At 49.5% G+C, this 21,288-nt stretch overlaps 1 protein-coding gene across 2 annotated transcripts in view; it reads right to left on the bottom strand.

The window, feature by feature from the left end:
- Positions 1–21,288, bottom strand: part of LOC115076019 (probable histone-lysine N-methyltransferase PRDM7) — a 550,011-nt gene that overhangs the window by 191,253 nt on the left and 337,470 nt on the right. For both annotated transcript variants that reach the window (XM_029577065.1, XM_029577066.1), the window contains one exon: positions 16,961–17,034. In XM_029577065.1, coding sequence (XP_029432925.1) covers positions 16,961–17,034 — 74 coding nt within the window. The remainder of the gene's footprint in view (positions 1–16,960; positions 17,035–21,288) is intronic.

Genomic DNA, 21,288 nt, shown 5'->3' with positions numbered 1-21,288 from the left:
ACAGCATTCACCCGTAATACAGTGGGATAACTTTCAGCTAACCCGATGGAGTCCCTTTTGTTTTGAACATTGTTTACGTCTCCCACGTCCACTGAAAACCTTGCACCTCTGCTCCTCGCTTCTGCTCCCCGAGCCATATCAAGACTTTGCTGACGTCTTTTCCAAAGAGATGGCTGAAATACTCCCTCAACACCGGCCTTTTGATTGCCCAATTGACTTGTTGCCGGGCACCACGCCTCCCCGTGGCCGGGTGTACCCTTTGTCTTTGCCAGAGACTACTGCTATGTCTCAGTATGTGACTGAGAACCTTGCCAAGGGCTTCATTCGTCCTTCTCGCTCGCCTGCCGGAGCCGGCTTCTTCTTCGTGGCCAAAAAGGATGGCTCCCTCCGTCCATGTATAGACTATCGTGGCTTGAATTCCATCACTAAGCGAGACCGGTATCCGCTTCCTTTGATCCCTGAGCTGTTGGACCGCCTTCAGGGAGCACGCATCTTCACCAAGCTAGACCTCCGAGGGGCCTATAACCTCGTCCGTATTCGCCCCGGGGATGAGTGGAAGACTGCCTTTAATACCAGGGATGGGCATTACGAGTACCTGGTAATGCCCTTTGGACTCTGCAACGCCCCAGCCGTCTTCCAGAACCTCATTAACGAGGTCCTACGCGACATGCTCCTCTCACATATCATTGTCTATCTCGATGACATGCTCATCTTCTCCAAGGATCTGAAGACACACCGTTGCCACGTCGCACAAGTCCTGCAGGCTCTCTGAGACAATCACTTGTACGCCAAGCTTGAAAAATGCGTTTTTGAGGCTGAGGCCCTGCCCTTCCTCGGGTATATCATCTCCTCCACAGGATTCCGAATGGACCCCGAAAAAGTAGCTGCCATAACTAGGTGGCCTCAACCCAAGGGTCTCAAGGCTCTCCAGAGATTCTTGGGCTTCGCTAACTTTTACAGACATTTTATTCCACAATACTCGCATCGGGTCGCTCCTCTTACTGCCCTGACCCGCAAGGGAGCCGACGCCAAGAACTGGCCTGACGCTGCGGTTGCAGCTTTTACCGACTTGAAAGAGGCATTCCTCACGGACATCTGTCTCCGTCACCCAGATCACATCAGACCTTGTATTGTCGAGGTCGACGCCTCTAGCATTGCCGTCGGAGCGGTCCTCAGTCAACACTCCGACTCCGAACAGCTCCTGCCATGTTCTTACTTCTCCAGGAAGTTTTCCCCCGCCGAGATTAATTACTCCATCGGCGACAAGGAGCTGCTGGCGATCAAACTCGCCTTTGAAGAATGGAGGCAATGGCTCGATGGGGCCCGACACACGACCACCTTGTATACGGATCACAAAAACTTAGAGTTTCTATCCCAGGCTCAACGACTAAACCCTCGCCAAGCCCGCTGGGCCCTGTTTTTCAGCCGCTTTGATTTCGTTTTACAATACCGGCCGGCGGCCAAGAATCCGAGAGAGAGCTGATGCTCTCTCTCGGACCTCCTTTTCCGGGAAAGACCAAGAACCTCCACAGTATATCCTCGACCCTAGTAAGGTTCGCCTGTCCGCCCTGACGGTCCTCTCCCAAGATAGGACCGTGGTTCCCCGACGAGACTGCTTAAAGACGCTACGCTGGGCTCATGACTCCCTCACTGTAGGGCACGCAGGACGCGAGAGAACCCTGGAACTCCTTAACCGCTTCTACTGGTGGCCCAACATCCGACAAGATGTGTGCACCTACGTTGGTTCCTGTCCCACCTGCGCCCGTCAAAAGCCCAGTCCTGGACCCCCATGCGGCCTCCTACAGCCTCTGCCGGTCCCCACAGAGCCCTGGACCCATCTCGCTACAGACTTCATGGTGGACTTGCCCCCGTCTCACGGTCAAATGGTTATCTGGGTTACTGTCGACCGCTTCTCTAAGATGGTGCACCTAGTTCCGCTGACCAAGTTACCCTCTGCACCCGAACTAGCTCTCCTCTTTGCCCAGCATATTTTCAGGCTACACGGCCTCCCGCAGGACATTGTTTCCAACCGGGGACCCCAGTTTGTTGCCCGCTACTGGAGGGCTCTCTGCAAGTGCTTCAAGGTAAAGCTCAGCTTCTCTACAGCTTTCCACCCGCAGAGAAACGGACAGTCCGAAAGGATGAATCGGTCTCTGAAAACCTACCTTCGAGCCTTCACCAATGAAAAACAAGACAACTGGTCGGAGCTACTGCCCTGGGCCGAGTTTGCCTATAACAATCAAGCTCACGCAGCCACCGGGCTCTCACCATTCCAGCTAGTCTACGGGAAACAGCTGAGACCTCCACTTCCCCTCGCTATCCCCAGCGCCTCTCCAGCCACCCAGTTGACGGCGCGCCAGCTACAAACATTGTGGCAGAAGACCCAGAACAAGCTGCTCCGCTCAGCCTCTTCCGCCAAACAGGCGGCTGACCGCCACCGACGACCAGCTCCTACCTACCAGCCAGGAGACCGGGTCTGGCTTAGCACCAAAAACATCCATCTCCGTCTCCCCTCACGAAGATTTGCGCCCAGATTCTGTGGGCCATTCCAGGTCGCCGAAAGAGTGGGGTCAGTTTCGTATCGGCTGAGGTTGCCGTCCTCCCTTCGAGTCCACAATGTTTTCCACGTATCCTTGCTTAAGCCCGTAGTCCTCTCCCGCTATCACCGCAAACCTCCGGATCCTTCGTCTACCACCATCGACGATGATCCCACCTACCAGGTACGCGAGGTCCTGGACGTTCGCTTCTGCAACCGCAGGTGGGAGTATCTACTTGCATGGGAAGGTTGCGGTGATGAGGACAACACCTGGGAACCTAGCCGCAACATCCTGGACAAGTCCTTGTTGCAGCAGTTCCATCATGACCACCCGGAGAAACCCGGTCCTCTCAAGAGGGGCCGTAAAGAGGGGGGGGGGTACTGTTGCGGTCTCTATCACTTCCCTCCGCTTAGGGCTCAACCCTGCCTACCTCCGCTTCAGGAAGCACCGCATTCCGCCCGCTCTGGACCCCGGGGGCTTCTCTCACTCCACGTGGCGGCCGCCATTACGTGCCTGCTTTTCGTCAGTCTCGCGCGCTCAACTCCCGGAAGCCTGGCCCCGCCCGTGCTACTGACGTCACGCCCAAGCCCCGATATAACCGGCACTCAAACTCTCTCTCATTGCATTGCAACGAGGTTCACAATTCCATAGTTGTTCTTAGTTGCGTTCCTGGTGATCTCCACGTTTCCTGCTTCTGACTCCGGTTTGCTTCTGACTCCGCTTCAGCCTGCTGCCTGCCTCTGACTCCGGTTTGCCTCTGACTTCCGCTTCAGTCTGCTGCCTGCCTCTGACTCCGGTTTGCTTCCGACTCCGCTTCAGCCTGCTGCCTGCCTCTGACTCCGGTTTGCCTCTGACTCCGCTTCAGCCTGCAGCCTGCTTCAGCCTCCGGTTTGCCTCTGACTCCGCTTCAGCCTGCTGCCTGCCTCTGACCCCGGCCTGCTTCCGCTTCAGCCTACAGCCTGCTTCAGCCTCCGGTTTGCTACCGACTCCGCTTCAGCCTACAGCCTGCTTCAGCCTCCGGTTTGCTACAGACTCCGCTTCAGCCTCCGGTTTGCTACAGACTCCGCTGCCGCCCGCTGCCCTGTCTTCAGCCGGCCCTCGGCCCTGTACAACCTGTCCCCTGCTTCCCGGGTACCTTGGACTTCCTATCCTTCCTGTTTGCTCTGGTCCCGGCCTAAGCCTATCTCAGTCCCTGGACTCTCTGCCTCTACTCCGTCCCGAGGTCCCAGTGCCCAAGGGCTCCTCCCGGGGGGTTCCTGGTTCCCGGGTGAACACCTCCTGCCTGTGGCTCCGCCTCCCGGCTTACCCGGTCACCCTAGGTAGGCCGGCCCAAGGGTCCACTACCTTGCCAGCAGTGTCCGACTGCAACACCTAAGGAACGTAGTGATTAAATAGTATAGACAATTAAAGAGTCAGGGGAGGCTCTTATTCAGAACTTGAAGGTAATACGGAGATCCATTGTTCATGACGGATATTCTGTACACCCTCTGACTTTTCTGTACACCCTCTGACTTAATATCATAGCGATATTAAGTCGGAGGCCCCCCCCCAAAAAAAAACAAAAAACATTTTTTTAATTGGCCCACGGGTCGGAAGACGGATGCTCAATTATGCCGGCGTCCGTTTTCCAAACCCGCGGCTGTCAGCGGGTTTGAGAACCGACGCTGGCAAAATTGAGCATTGGCTGTCAAACTCGTTGACAGCAGCCACGCCTGTCAAAAAAGAGGCGCTATGGACGCGCTAGTGTCCCTAGTGCCTCTTTTTACCGTGGGTTCTCATTTGCATACTAAATCGCACGCACAGGAGAGTGGCCTGTGCGCGCGCCGGGAGAGCGGGCGCTCGCCTGCTCCTTTTACTGTATCGGCCCATGTGTTTGCCACAGAAGTTCCACACAAGTGTACTACAGCCTTTCCATGATGAAATGGAACATTTGGGAGTTGAGAGGTTATTCAACTGATAAGTGACTGGTTCTACTGGCCTAAACAAGCACAAGATGTTGAAAGACTTTGTAGACAATCTACTAGTTGCATAAAAAGAAAGACTTTATTGAACAGAGCTGCAGAGATAGTAAATATTACTAGTTAAAGCCCTGTGGGCTTGGCGTGTATAAACATTTTTACATTAGAAATGGACTCACAGCATAAAGAGAATATTCTGGTTCTGACAGACCATTTCACCAGGTATGTACAGGCATAAATCAGAAGGGAGCAGAAACTGTTGCATGGATATTTTGGAAGCAATTTTTGTGAACTATGGACTCCCAGCCTGAATACACTCTGACTAGGGGAGAGATTTTGAAAGAAGAGTCATTAAAGGTTGTAGGTGTGTGAGAGTCATTAGAGGTTGTAGGTGTGTGAGAAAATCACACATGTCTACCTGTCATCCCTAGGGATAGCCCCAGCCTGAGCGGTTGAACAGGACACTTGTATATTTTGGGGACACTGAAGCTAGTTCAAAACAGGAACTAGATCCAGTATGTGAGCTACTTGGTACATGCTTACAATTGTACTTATAATGATGCATAAGGATTTTCACCCTATTTTCTAATTTATTTATTTGCATTTATAGGCTGCTAATGCCATGGCCCTAAACAGCATACAGATCAACATACACAACATCCATAAAACATTACGGGTAAATTTGAAATGGGCCATGTGCGTAAAAAATGGGGGTTACGTTTGTGGCCGGGCCTTGCGCGCAGCACGCACATTTTCAAAGGGGCCCGGCTACACGCGTAGCCCCCATTATGCGCAGAAGTGCTGGGCTCAAGAAAAGGGGCAGTCTGAGCGGTGGGGAGGGGCAGTCCACAGGGCGGAGAAGGGCGGGGATGGAACCAGCAGTCACTGTGCTGGGGAAGCATGTGCCGGCAGTTGGCCAGCGCGCACAAGTTGCTTCTGGTCCAACAGAGCAGTAAGCAACATAACAAGAAAAAGTAAAGGTAGACTAAAGGGTTTAGGAGGTGTGAAGGACAGTGGAAGAGGGAGGGAGAAGGGGCAGTGGGGTAGGGAAGTTTCCTCCCAGTCTGCTCCTTAATTGAAGCGGAATGGGAGGGAACTGGGAGAGGCCCGTTCTTGTCGCCATGCGTAATTTTCTACGCACATGTTATAAAATGAGCGCACCAGTTTAAAAATCTACCCCTTAATGTTTAGAAGAGAGGTCTGGTTGCTAATTGATCTGTATTTTGGAGTTGCAGCAGATGGAACATTGCCTCAGACTTTTCAAAACTATGTGAAGAGGCTAAAAGAACAGTTGGGGGTAGGCTATAGCAGGGGTGAGCACTCGGGTGGGGGGGGGGGGGGGCCTAGAAGGAGATTGAAGAGTCCTGAAGGGAACATGATGACTGCCCAATCAGGGAATAAAAAAATGGCTATGCTGTTGAGTCTTGGTGCCATGGAAACACTGCATGCTCAGAAGGGAAGGAATTGCCAGAGTGTATTGACATAATTGTAAGTATGCCATGGCTGAGACAGGGGAGAGGAGCTGCTTCTGATGTTGCAGGCCCAAGTGGCGATCTGCTTACTCTGCGGCAGAACTGAACATGGGCGTAGCCACTGTGGTATTCCATAACCCAGAAAGAGCTGCCACCCTTGGGAGGAGTTCCTGCTGCCAACGGATACCTATCCAGGGACAGAGATCACAACAGTTGCCTGCTGGGGAAAAAGAAGTGGTGAGATAGAGGAAGGAAATGGGCAAAGAGAACAGAGAGAAATGAGGAAGTGGAAAAGGGAGAATAAAAGGCAAAAAAGTATTAAAAAGTTAAATAAGCACATCAAAACATGAGAAAATAAAAACGAGCAAAACTAACAAAAAAACAAAAAGGGAAAAATTATTAAAAACTGCAAAAATGCTAAAAAAAAAAACAAGTTGGGAAGGGTGGGATGGAGTTTTTCTTAGATCCTAAAAAATTTTGGCAAGCACCTAAATTTTTTTTTGTAATTAATTTTCCATCCCTCACGATTGTGATGTATCTTTCTCTAGGTCTGGGTGTGATGTGTCTTTCTTGGTGAGGTATGTTTCTCTGGATGTTGGGTTTCCATCTGTTTCTGTGGTGTGTCTGTGTTTGAGGTATCTGTGACTTTCTTGGTTAAAAGGTGAGATGAAAGAGGCTATTTTAGCCAAAAAAACATCCTTCAAAAATTGGAAGTTGGATCCATCTAAAGAAAATAGGATAAAACATAAGCATTGTCAAGTTAAGTGTAAAACATTGATAAGACAGGCAAAGAGAGAATTTGAAATGAAGTTGGCCATAGAGGCAAAAACTCATAATAAAAACTTTTAAAAATATATCCAAAGCAAGAAACCTGTGAGGGAGTATTGTAGGCGAATTCTGCCCAGGGTAGCAGTTCCACCCAGTTATCTTGTTTGTGGTTGGTAAAAGTTTGTAGAAACAACTTTAGAGAATGATTCATTCGTTCAGTTTGCCCGTTGCTTTGCGGGTGAAAGGCGGTAGAGAAGCTAAGTTGTATTTCGAATTTTTTACATAGGGCTCTCCAATACCTGGCTGTAAATTGTGGGCCTCTGTCTGAGACAATGTCTTGGGGTAAGCCATGGATGCGAAATATGTGATGAGTAAATAGCGAAGCCAGTTCGGTTGCGGAGGGTAGTTTGACTAGAGGCATGAAGTGAGCCATTTTAGAGAAATGGTCCACAGTGACCCATACCACAGTCTTGCCTTGAGAAGGGGGTAGGTCCACCACAAAATCGGTACGATGTGGGTCCAGGGTTCTGTAGGCACGGGCAAAGGTTGTAATAAGCCCCTTTGAGGACCAATTAGAAGTTTTTGCAGAGCGCAGACGGGACAGGAGTTAACGTAGAGCGAGATGTCTCGCCGAAGACCAGGCCACCAATAAAAACGGTTTATGAGGTCTAGTGTCCTCTGTCTCCCCGCATGCCCTCCGGGCAGGGAGTCATGACCCCACGTCAAAACTCTCTTGTGGAGTCTTCTGGGTACTGTGGTTTTAGTCGTTGAGTCGAGTAGTTCAGGTATCAGGGGAAGCGGATATCGATCTTTCTTAGTAATGGTATTTAACCCTCGGTAGTCAATGCAGGGCCTGAGGGTGCCATCCTTTTTGGCCACAAAGAAGAACCCTGCACCGGCAGGGGAGTGTGAAGGGCGAATGAAGCCTTTAGCGAGGTTTTCTGTAATGTAGTCGGACATTGCACGGGTTTCTGGTAGCAACAAGGGGTAGACCCTGCCATGCGGAGGAGTGGTGCCAGGGAGTAGGTCAATGGCACAGTCGAAAGGTCGGTGGCATGGAAGAATCTCCGCTTTTTGTTTAGAGAATACGTCAGAATAATCTTGGTATGGCAGAGGAAGCTCAAGTGCGGCCTGGCAGAGTGCGACCGTAGGCCTTTGAGGGAGCTCAAGGCAATTTTGAAAGCAATACGGACTCCATCGAGCAATCTGAAGCGAGTCCCAATGAATCACGGGAGCGTGCTGCTGTAGCCAGGGTAGTCCTAAGACTACCGGGTGCACAGTCTTTTCGAGCAAGAGAAAGGAGATTCTTTAGGTGTGAAGAGTCCCGGTTCGTAGAGTGAGAGGTTTCATGATCTCCGAGATGTCGCCAGGAAGAGGGGTCCCCTGGATGGAGGTGACTCATAGGGGAGGCACTCTAGGTGCAGTGGGAAGTCCAAGCTGGCGCGCCAAATCCTTCCAGATAAAGTTTCCACCAGCTCCAGAGTCCACGAAGGCGCGGGTTTGGAAAGACCCTCCGGGGTACTCCAGTGTAATAGGAACCGTACATTGAGGAGCAGCATTGACACAGCCTAGGGGGAGCTCCTCCTTCCTCCCTAGACTCGGGCGTTTTCCGGCCTCTCCTGACATTGAGCCAGGAAGTGGCCCTTGCCGGCGCAGTACAGGCACAGTCCTTGGTTACGATGTCGTTTCCTCTCTTCGTCAGTCAGAGGCGTCCGCCCAATCTGCATGGGCTCCTCTGAAGAAGAATTCCTGGGAGGAGGCTGTGCCCTGTGAGACATGGTCAGCGGTCTAGAGAAGGCTGGCGCCAGGGAGACAGGTCAGCGAAGTACTCGGCCCTCCTTGGCCCGTTGCTGTAGGCGACGGTCAATTTTCCCGGCCAAGACTATCACTTCGTCCAGTGTGCTGGGAATATCCCGGGCCATCAGCTCGTCCTTAATGCGACCTGCAAGGCCCTCAAGGAAAATGCCTCGTAAGCAGTCGCCCTGCCATCCTAGCTCCATAGCAAGGGTGTGGAACTCTATAGCGTAATCCGCCAGAGACCGAGGCCCTTGTTTCAGCTGTAAGATCTCTGTAGTGGCAGTAGTCAAACGAGCGGGTTCATCAAAAGTCTGTTTGAAATGAGCCACGAAACATTGCAAGTCTTGTAGCATGGGATCCTGATGCTCCCACATGGGTGATGCCCAAAGCATGGCCTTCCCATCGAGCAGGGCGAGGATATAGGCCACCTTGACGGCGTCCGATGGAAACTGTCCCGGCAGTAACGAGAACCGGATGAAACACTGGTTCAAGAAGGCTCAACACGTCTTGGCATCCCCGGAATAGCGAGTAGGGGGTGGAAGTTGAGTCTGTGTAGGAGGTTGTTGCGCTAGTACCGGGGGTGGAGGTTGAACCACCTTCGGGGGACTAGCCTCCAGGCGAGTCGCGAGGTGGTCAACCGTGGCAGCCAGCACCTCCAAGCAGTGCTGCTGTTGCTGGATTCTCTGGGCCATTCCAGGAATGGCCTGCAGGCCGGGTGTGTCTGCCGAGTCCATGGCCTTGCAAACTGTTGTGAACAGAGACTAGTGGTGGACCCTTGGGCCGGCTAGATGGAGCGTGGGCTCCAGAGGATGGTATGGAAGCCGGGAGGCGGAACAGAGCCGGAGCGGATGACGTAGTCTTTGCCCTGGAAACCCGAGACCCCCCCAGGTGGAGCCCGTAGGGGTCCGGGTCGCTGGGACTTAAGAGATCTGGTGGTCGAGGCAAGCTGAAGACGCGGAGTGTCGAGATGCAGTCCGGTGGTCGAGACTGGCTGAAGACGAGGAAAGTCGAGATGCGGTCTGGTGGTCGAGACTGGCTGAAGACAAAGCAAGGAACTGGAGTAACGAGACCAGGAGCGGGTCCAAGGCAGTGGAGACAGGAGCAGGCAGGAACAGCTGGGACCGGAGTGAAGCAGGAACAGCGGGAACTGGAGCCAAGCAGGAGCAAGGCAGGAACAGGAGACAGGAGCAGGCAGGAATAGCTGGTACCGGAGTGAAGCAGGAACAGCTGGAGCCAGAGCAAGGCAGGATCAGGCAGGAACCGGAGCAAGGCAGGATCAGGCAGGAACAGCAACTAAGTACTCACTGGGAGCGACCTCGTTGCAAGGCAAGGTAGGAGAGGCAGACGCCGGCTTAAATATTTTGCCGGCGTCTGACGTCAGAAAGAGGGCGGTTCAGCACTTCCGGGTGCTGGGGTTAATGGGGTACAAATTGGGGAGGGCCATTATAAATTGTCCATTTTTTCAGATGACATTATCTTCACTTTGACTGACTCTGTTCACGCCCATAAAGGTACATTTTTAAATCCGTGCACAGTTCCTGGCGTGCACATATACGCGCCAATTTTATAACATGTGCGTGGTCTGGAACAGTAGCAGATTACACATGCTGGTCGATCCAGGCACACGCTGTCCTGGCCTGCCCATGCCCCACCCCCTGCCCATCCCTTTTTCATCACGCCGGTCTTCATCATGTACCGGGAGATACGTGCGTGGCCGCATGCCTTTGAAAATGTCTTGGCACACGAGCACCCCGGCCATGCACATATTGCCTTGTTTTTCCATGCACCAGCCATTTAAAGGAAAATTAGGTCTTACCTTTGCTAATTTTCGTTCCTGTAGTACCAAGGATCAGTCCAGACTGCTGGGTTATGCCTCCCGTCCAGCAGATGGAGTCAGAGAGAAAAACTGAAAAGGCACCCCCTATATACTCTGGTGCGCCCCCTGCGATCCTTCAGTATAATCAATAACAAAGCAGAATGAAGCAAAAAACCAATGGCTCAAAACTGGTGACTAGAGCAAGATAAACATGAACATTTGGAAAAACGAGGAAACCAGGCAAAAGCCAGGCAAAAGCCATGAAATATAACCATATAAACATCTGAAACAGAGATGCTGAAAAAGAAAGCTGCCGCGGGACTCGTCACTGAAATGGGCGGGCGTCTGGACTGATCATTGGTACTACAGGAACGAAAATTAGCAAAGGTAAGACCTAATTTTCCTTTCCCTGTACGTACCAGGATCAGTCCAGACTGCTGGGAAGTACCCAAGCTGCCCTAAATGGGGTGGGACCTAGAGAGGCCCGCACGAAGCACACCGCTGCCAAAAGAGTCCACCGGAGTGTGCACGTCCAAGCGGTAATGTCTAGCAAAAGTGTGCAATGATTTCCAAGTAGCCGCCCGGCAAATCTCTTGAGGGGAGATAAACCCACTCTCTGCCCAAGACGCCGCTTGAGAGCGCAGAGAATGGGCTTTGAGACCTTCCGGAACGGCGCAACCCTGGCCAATGTAAGCAGAAGCAATAGCCTCCTTCAACCAGCGAGCGATCATAGTTTTAGACGCTTTAGCTCCCTTTCTCGGACCGCTCCACAATACAAAAAGATGGTCAGACAGTTGAAAAGGGTTGGTAATTTCCAAATACCGCAAGAGCGTCCTTCTAACATCCAACTTTCGAAGTTCAGGCTGACTAGACGTATCCCTGCCGTCCAGAGCAAAGGCTGGGAGATCTATTGTTTGATTGAGGTGAAAGGCTGAAACTACCTTCGGCAAGAAGGAAGGAACAGTACGGATCGAAACCCCCGAATCATGGATACGGAGAAAAGGCTCTCTGCAAGACAACGCCTGAAGCTCCGATATTCGTCTAGCCGAACAAATAGCGACGAGAAAGACCATTTTGAGAGTGAGATCCTTGAGGGTAGCCCGTCGCAAAGGCTCGAACGGGGAAGTACAAAGACCACGGAGAAACCAAGTTTAGGCTCCAAGAAGGACAGATAGCCCGTACCGGCGGTCGTAAGTGTTTAACTCCTTTCAAAAACCGCGCTACGTCTGGGTGCATGGCGATGGAAACTCCGTCAAGCTTACCACGGTAACAGCCTAAGGCCGCCACCTGCACACGGAGGGAATTATAGGATAAACCCTTCTTGAGGCCCTCCTGCAAGAATGCCAGAATATGAGACACCGTAGCCTGTCGCGGCAGTACATTCAAGGCCCTGCACCAAGAGTCGAAAACTTTCCATACTCTGACATAGGCAACTGAAGTAGAAGGTTTACGAGCCTGCAGAAGAGTAGTAATGGACGCTGGCAACTCCTATCTCATTGCAGGTATGGACGCTGGCAACTCCTATCTCATTGCCATGCTAGATATCTCCGCTGCTTTCGACACTGTAGATCACAACATCCTCATCAACACTCTCATCAGCATAGGAATCTCAGGTACTGCCCTCTCCTGGATAAAATCCTTCCTCCAAAACTGTACCTACACAGTCCTTACCGACAATTTCACGTCCTCCCCTATCAATCTCGACTGTGGCGTCCCCAAGGATCCTCCCTCTCCTCCACTTTGTTTAACATTTATATGCTCCCCCTCACAAACCTCCTCTCCAACCTTGGTATTACACACTTCATCTACGCAGATGATGTGCAAATCCTCATTCCTTTCACAAACTCTGTTCTCACTGCTCTCCAAAAATGGAACACCATCCTCGCCTCCATAAACCAACTCCTCACTGACATGCACCTAGCCCTTAACCCACAAAAAACTGAACTCCTCCTCTTCTCCTCTAGACATGCCCCCACACCCTCCCCCCCCCCCCCCACCCTCCAACCCTCTAACTTTCTCTCTGACACAAGAAACCTAGGTGTCATACTTGACAACCAATTAACCTTCAAACCATATATCAAATCTATCCTTAGCAGCTGCTACTTCAAACTACAAACTCTCAAAAAACTCAAACCCCTCCTCTACTTCTCTGATTTCTGTACTGTACTCCAATCCATAATCTTTTCAAAAATTGATTACTGTAACGCACTCCTACTGGGACTCCCTGCTACCTACATCAAACCTCTACAACTCCTTCAAAACGCTACTGCACGCATCCTCACCAACGCCAAAAAGAAAGACCACATCACCCCTACCCTCTTTAATCTCCACTGGCTTCCTATCCACTCACGAATTTTATATAAGACCCTTACCCTCATCCACAAAAGCATAATCAACGAACACTACAACTGGCTAAACCCACCCTTCCTCCCTCGTACCTCCACAAGACCCACCCGCTCCTCTCTCCGTGGAACTCTCATTCCTCCTTCCATAAAATCCACTAGGCTCATTTCCACCACCAATAGGGCCCTTTCCCTCGCAGGCCCTTCCCTCTGGAACTCCATGCCTCTTGACTTACGCTCTGAAACCTCCACACCCACCTTCAAAAAGAAACTCAAAACCTGGCTTTTCCTCCAAGCATACCCCCAATCATCATCATCACCTACTAACACTCTAGTCCTACCACCCTCTCGTACTAACACCCCCTCCACAGGACCTACACCCACACCTTCTAAGGAAATACAAACCCCTCACCTTACCTCCAGCACATAATTCTTGTCACTTAACGCAACCGCACACACCTCCTCACCTCAAGTACTGAGCCTCTACGCGCTTAAACAATCTTGTATATAGCAAATGTATATATCAATAATCCCCCGACCCTTGTACATATTTTCTCCTTATGTACCAGTTTCACCCTCCCCTGCCCCCTCCTCTGTCTCGATCACCCCACCCCCTCCTTCCACAAGTTATCTAGTTTTTTGCTCTGTTTTCTGAGCTTATGTTTTACACTGTTTCTTGTAAAGGCTTTGCCTATATATCCTTGTTGTAAGTTATCTGTAAACCGGCACGATGTGCAAACGGTTGCCGGTATATAAAATTAAATAAATAAATAAATCCGAATAACCCCTCTTTCTCAATTGACGCCTCTCAAAAGCCAAGCCGCTAGACAAAAGCGATCGGCCTGGTCGAAAAATACTGGACCCTGCCGTAACAGATGAGGCAGATGACCTAGACGCAAGGGGCCGTCTACTGCCAGGTTGACCAGGTCGGCGAACCATGGTCTCCTTGGCCACTCCGGGGCCACTAGAATAACCGGACCCGCGTGTGATTTGATGCGGCATAATATTTTTCCCACTAACGGCCACGGGGGGAACACGTAAAGGAGAACGCGAACTGGCCAGGGTAGAACCAGAGCATCCACACCTTCCGACCCGTATTCGCGTCTGCGACTGAAGAAGCGAGCCGCCTTGGCATTGCACTGTGTCGCCATGAGGTCCAATCGGGGAGTTCCCCACCTTTGGATGATGAGTCTGAGTGCCTCGTGAGATAGCTCCCACTCTCCCGGATCCAGCTGTTGTCGGCTGAGGTAGTCTGCTTGAATGTTGTCGACTCCGGCGATGTGGGACGCTGCGAGACGTGACAGGTGTTTTTCTGCCCAAACCATGAATTGGCTGGCTTCGGAGGCAACTAGCTTACTTCTTGTCCATTCCTCGCGAAAGTGAAAAAGACGTCCTCCTACTTTCGGAACCGAGGGAACCGAGGGATGAGCCAGCGTCCCTTCATTGAGCTGATTTGGCGGTGGCAAAGGAATGCGACGCTGTTGCACGGGCTGGCCGCCTCCCACGAAAGGAAGGAGTCCATGTTTGAGAACGTGTGGTAGCTTGTCTAGTAGTATAAGAGGAGGAGCCTCTACCCGAGCGAAAGCGACGCTGGCCGCAAAAACGACCACGAAAATTGCCCGAAGACTGAAAAAACCAAGGCCTGTCCTCCGGTAACTTAAATACCTTGTTCTCCCCCAGAGAATGAATTAATTGCTCCAACTCGTCCCCAAATAATAGTTTACCGCGAAAAGGAAAAGAACCAAGTTGCGCTTTTGAAGACGAGTCGGCAGACCAGTGACGTAGCCAAAGTAGTCTTCTTGCCGAGACTGCAGAAGACATGGAGCGGGCCGAGGTGCGAAGCAGATCATAGAAGGCATCCGCAGCAAAAGCCACCGCGGATTCCATGCGGTTTGCCTGTTCCGCCTCCTGCGGAGGTAGATCTTGCGATGCTAACATCTGTTGTACCCAGCGAAGGGTAGCCCGTTGTACCATGCAACTGCAAAGCGCCGCCCGTACTCCTAAAGCAGAAACCTCAAAAATGCGCTTCAGTAGCGTTTCCAATTTCCGATCCTGGAGATCCTTAAGGGCCGTACCTCCCGTCACTGGGATGGTAGTATGCTTAGCCACGGCCGTGACCGCCGAATCTACTTTAGGCACTTTAAGTAACTCCAGTGAATCCGCAGGGAGCGGGTAAAGTTTATCCATAGCCCGACTGACTCTAAGAGTGGCCTCCGGATTATCCCACTCTCGGTAAATAATCTGAGCAAGCTTATTATGAAAAGGAAAAGCATGCGATGGAATGCGGAGTCCGGTCAATTCTAAGTCACCCGGCAGGGCATCCGACTCAATCTGGGGTACCGGGATCCTCAGTTCCTGGAGCACATGAGTGATCAAAGGATCCAATTCCTCCTTGTAAAACAACCTGAGAATTTGAGGGTCGTCCCCTTCAACCGGGTCCACGCCTCCCATATCCAAACCTGAATCCGGAGTGGGAGGGTCCGGTGAGACAGAATCAATAGGAACCTGCCTAGGAGGCTTAGAAGGAAGGGCTGGATTAGGGTTTCCAGGTCCCGTAGGAACCTGCACAGGGGACTTAGGAGGAGGGGCTGGAGTAGGGTTTCCCAAACCCAGGTCAGTGGGAGCTGCTGAAGGCTTGCCCCGTTTATCAGGAATAGGGGCAACCTGCTCCCATTCAGCTTCGGCTTCTAAATAAGCCTTGTGGAGCAAAAGCACGAACTGTGACGAAAAAGGATGAGGCATCTTTGAGGGACCTCCTTAGCTCCTCTAGGCGGCTGAGACATGAGCCCCGACAAGGTACGGGGCCGATGGGGGCTAAGATCTGGAGGAGAATGGGGCGGGAGGTCGTCTCCCTCCTCCGACGACACTGACGCGCGATCGATATCATCCAAAATGGCCGCCGACTGCCCCAAAATGGCCGCCGCCTCCGAGAACGGAGGTGAGGAGTGCCTTGGTCTGCCCGACGCGGAACTTGTCTCCTGCCGTGGAGAGAGGGAAATTCCTGTCGCGGCTGTCCTCCGCGAGGGCCCCTCCCCCCCGGGGAGGCACCGGGAACAGAGGCCCTCGCGGGAGAGCCGGCGACCCGGCTCTCCACACGCCGCACAAATTGTTCCTCTAGGCATCTTAAAAAGAGAAAAAAAGAGAAAAACGGCGCGAAAATGGCGTGAAAAGGGACCAGGTGAGAAGCCACCCCTTCCGGAGACCACAGTGAGTAAGCAGGCAGTGGTGAAATAAAGGAATACCTCGTTTTTGTTTTTGTTTTTTTAATGCTTGTAGCGCTGCCACCAGCAGCCTTGTATAAACGTAAAAAACTTTTTTTTTTTTTTTTTTTTTTACTTGGGAGCCTGCAGAGGGTGCACCACACCCATATAATGTAAAACCTCCGAGGAATTAAAACTTCTCAGGAGGCGGAGAGGGAGAGTGACCGGCCCACCGATTAATACTCCCCTCCTCTCACTGGGCTGGGCAGATAGAAAAACTCCGGGAAAGGCTCCAGGGTAACACCCTGCCTTGCCTGCTAGGGCGCCAATTAAAGGTAATATTAGTTCCAAAAATTTAAAATGATCTAGTCACCAAATCTGTATGCCATAAAATTTAAATCAAACCTGACAGGGAAACTTTCCCAAAGTACAGGAGATCAGGACCGCAGGTTATGCTCTCTCATCTGCTGGAGTCAGAGATATACTGAAGGATCGCAGGGGGCGCACCAGAGTATATAGGGGGTGCCTTTTCAGTTTTTCTCTCTGACTCCATCTGCTGGACGGGAGGCATAACCCAGCAGTCTGGACTGATCCTGGTACGTACAGGGAAAATTAGGATATTAGAGAGGTAACATGAAAGTAATCATTTTAGCAGTGTATCTGGCTTCAAGAATAACACTGATAAGTCAGAGATTCTGGAGGTCTCCCTTAGTGATGATTGAGCGGCAGAAGTGAGGAGACAATTTCCCTATCTTCTGATGCTAAATGATCACTAAGGGGGACCTCCAGAATCTCCACACATTTTTAACTCCCAGTACATTAGCATACCATTTGCTTACTGCATTGAGTTAATTTTCTTTTTAGTTCCTGCATCAAGAAACTGTGTGCTGTATTTCAACGCATAATCTTAACATAGGGCTTATTACATCGACCCCATAATCAGCTACAGAAGGGGAAAACAAACCAATTACATAGCAGAGATTACTTACTTTAAACTGCCTTCAGAACGCAGAGAACATGTAACTTCTAAATCCAGAGCCTAGCAGTCAAATAATTTTAATACAACGTACTTGCTGCAGATGCAGACTCTTCATTTCTTTCCCTTGAAATCTGTCCAATTTATGAGATAGCCTACAAGATTTTACTGTAAATTAAAAAAGAAACTTTAGTCATATTTCTCCAGATAATATTCTGTTTTCTGATTTCTACATTGTCTTAATTTCTTTTAAATTAATATTTTAAACATTTTACCTCATTTTTGGTTAGGCTGAACTGTTACTTTAAAAAAAACCCAATAACTATCAGGCATTTTTAAAATTTCAAAACTGCAAGGTAAATAGTAATATCCAATCAGTTATTAGTTACAAACTGTACTTTTAAATTGCAATTATTGACATTTCATAAGCATTTTTTAAATAATTCCCCTAGGATCAGCCATGATCATAACAATATTACAGATTGCATTAAAAAGAATGATAGTCAACTGATTTATATTGTTTGTGTATATAAGATCTCATTTGTGATTAGTAATAAAAAAGAGATGCTTAAACAACCACAGAATAGATCTAGGTGATCCAAAAAGTGTTGCAGATAACTAATGTTCTAATTACCCTGCATCGGGAAACTCCAGCTCCATTTACTCCACCTTGCAGTATTCCAGTCATCTCTTGGTTTGAACCACATGGAGAGCTGTAATCTCACAGGACTAATGGTTCAAACCAAGAGATGGCTCGAGTAGCACCAGGTAAAAAGAAGGTGGTCAGAGGCCCTCTGCACAGTTTAGTGGGAACATTGTAGAAAACCATAAATATTAAAAATTCTAGGTAAAATATTAAATAATAAGCATTATACTTAACTCATGTTTAGTTTTAAAAACAAAGAGGTATTATCATATATTTCAATATGCACTTACAAAAAATTCTGTGTACAATTATCATATAATCATAATTTTTCATAAATATATTTTTCATTTTCAAAAATCATTTAATAAGAAATTTTACAAAACAAATTATATCACCTGACATTGGTTGTGTTTCAGCATAAGAATGGATGCTTCAGGTATAAAAACATCTCTTCAGAAATGTCAAACACAATTAATTCATTTAGTCTGGAACGCTTTTTTAAAATAATTTTGGAAAAACAGTAAGCTCTTAAAGAAATCCAAGTTGTAGGAAAGCATTTCACATTGATCCATCTTCAGTTATGCAACCAATCAACATTTTACATGAATTGTAGGAGAGGACCCATCAAATACAAAAATACTTAAGACATCGAGGTGAATATTCAAAAAACATTTATATGGGGCGTGGCTTGCATCCGATGTAAGAGGACGCAGGATCGCTTAGCTCCGCTCTCCCCGGACTCAAAAACACTCCGAAACCTGTAAAGATAGCGCTTTTGCACGATATACCTTTTACCGAGGCTGAGGGGCATCGATCAAGATTCCATTCAAGATGACCAGCAAAAGAAAAATGACAGATCTTCGGAAATTTTCTTATGATAAGCTCCCTCCAGACCCAGAACAAGATGGCGCTGCGAGCCGGGATACCGATCTCTCCGACATGGAGGAGTTAGCGGGTGCCCCGCAGACTGATCGGGAAACTGGAGCGGGATCCACCATCACTCCTTTAGATCGCGATGAGGCGCGACGCTGGTTTATGGAGCTGAGAGCGGATCTGAAAAAATATAAGGCCGACATCATGGCGTCCGTAGCGGATCTGAAGGAAGACATGGCGGCTCTCGGCTGCCGCGTGGAGGAAGCTGAAACTCGCATAGACGCACAGGGTGAGTTGCTGAACGGGTTGGTGACTCAGCATGAGGCCTCTGCTGCCGAAATTAAGGCAATCCAAGACAAACTGGAAGATCTAGATAATAGGGGCAGAAGAAATAACCTGAGGATCAGGGGGGTTCCTGAAACTCCTGACTTTTTGGACGTACAACAAACTGCGTCTAACATTTGCCTCTTTATTCTAAACCAAGCCGGGACTGCACAGGGGGAAAATGAGGAAATCCCGACCACTGTCAGTTTTGAAAGGGCCCATTGAGTCCTGGGCCCTCGTAGGGACCAGCAGCCTAGAGACATTGTGCTATGTCTAACCAGTTTTCCCCTGAAGGAAAGAATTCTGGCGGCAGCCAGACAACAAAAGAACATCACATGACAAAACTGTAATATTGCAATGTACCAGGACTTGGCCCCTATTACCCTTAAAAAACGATATGAGTTGCGAGAGGTTACCGCTGCGCTTCGGGATAGAAACATACGGTACAGATGGACTTATCCTTTTGGACTGTTATTCCAACATCAGGGCATTACCTATAAAATGACCTCTCTAGTGGAGGCGCATGAAGCCTTCCTAAAGGCCCAACTGCCGGTGGCGTTCTCACTTCCTAATACAACAGCATCAGTTACAAATCAAGCTAATGCTCCACGATGGCAAAGAGCTGGAAAAGGTGGCAAGCGGCTTCGCCGCCACGTTGATGGATCTCAGCATTTGCAACATGAGCAGGGATGAAGATGACTGTGCCTCCATTACTGCAAGTTCCATGACTTTTCCTGGACTGTAGGCTGCGGAGGCTCCAGCAGCCCTGGCCTTGGTAACATACAGAAAAAGTCACTGTTGATTATAGGGTTTATCTCAATTTTTTTCCAATATGTTGGGCATTTCAGTGCTTTCATGGGGTTTGTTCTACTTTCAGAAGGTTTACAGCTTTTTACCTTGTTTAAAGTTTCGTAATGTTATGCATATCGGGGTCTGATTTCATGAGTCCGGGGGGGGGGGGGGGGGGGGGGGGGGGGGGGGGGGTGATTGTGGAAGGAGTTATACAACTGCGGATGCCTCTGATCGGGAGCACACGGACCCCTGGGAGTCCGGTATCCTATGGCTGGCACCGGGATACTGAAGGATGTGCAGGGCTCAGGACAGGCCACTACCAACCAGCTTTTTTATGGATTGGGGGGACACTTCAGGGTCAGTGCTGCTTTAGAGAGAACCATAGAGTGCGGTTTGCTGAATGTATGTTCTATTACGCTGAGGGGGGGGAATGAGGTAATGGATTAAACATGGATAATAAATTGCTTTCTTTTAATGTTAAGGGTCTCAATTCGCCCCAAAATCGGCAGCTCCTGAAGAGGGAATTGCAAAGGCAGGCAGCTAGGATAGTTTTTATACAAGAAACCCATGTGAGACAACAACATGAGCGTTTATTGTAATTTCACCAGTTTCCCACTGCTATCTGGGCTGCCAGTACGCGGGAACTTAGATATGCTGGGGTGGGGATTCTGTTCGCTGCTTCCTTTGTGCATGAACAGCTTTTGGCTATAAAGGACCCCAACGGAAGGTATATACTTAATAAAATTAAAGTAGATAATCGGATTATCACGCTTCTCAATGTGTATTTTCCTAATCAACGTCAGAGAAAGTTCATTAAACATTTATCTAGCTTACTGCTCCTACATGCAGAAGGAGAGATCATTATAGGTGGGGATTTCAATTTTGTCATGGACCCCGGTTTAGACTCTAGTTCAGGTGCCCAATCGCATGCAGAGACCCGAAATGCTTGGCAAGAGGTTATGGCCAAATGGGGCTTGGTGGACAACTGGAGATCCCGGCATGTGCATTCCCGGTCTTACACATTTTATTCTTGCCCTCACTCCACATACACACGTATTGACTATTTTTTCACCTCTACTTCCATTCAACCCCAGGTGCATAAAATAGACATAGATCCCATCACCTGGTCAGATCATGCCCCAGTGTGGATGGTCTGTCGGTTAAGCGATTCGGGGGGCGGCCTTCGGTCCTGGAGGCTTAATGATAGCCTTCTAGCAGATCCCTCTTTCGCCACCGCTCTGCTATCACACCTTAGAGACTTTTTTAAGGACAATCAAACTGAAGGTATGTCTCCCTTGACGGTGTGGGAGTGCTCCAAAGCTGTGATTAGAGGGCATTGTATAGCGCGGTCTGCGCATTGTAATAAAGAACGCAATGCCAGAAGGACACAACTTATAGCTGACCTAGCTGACTTGACCAAACAGCATAGCCGATCACAATCTAATAAACTATATCAGAAAATCCTTGCCGTGAAATCACAACTCCAGATGATAGAGGACTCTGCTATTAGTCATTCCCTCACACTTTTAAAACAGCAATATTTTGAAGGGGGAAATAAAGCTGGTAAATTTTTGGCTAGGCAATTGAGGGCGGCGCGGGCCTTAACAGTTATAGCCAAGATCTCTAAAGCTGGAGGGCAAATGGTGACCGCTTCTGAGGAAATACGCCAAGCGTTCACTGAATTTTACTCTCAATTGTATACCAGGGATGATTCCATAAAGGCAACTGACATACATGACTATTTGCGGGATGTCCCTTTGCCCCATCTTACTCCTATACAACAGGAA

The sequence above is a fragment of the Rhinatrema bivittatum genome, chromosome 14 (assembly GCF_901001135.1).
Source record: "Rhinatrema bivittatum chromosome 14, aRhiBiv1.1, whole genome shotgun sequence".
NCBI classification, from domain to species: Eukaryota; Metazoa; Chordata; class Amphibia; order Gymnophiona; family Rhinatrematidae; genus Rhinatrema; species Rhinatrema bivittatum.
This window is presented reverse-complemented; position numbering and strand designations above follow the sequence as displayed.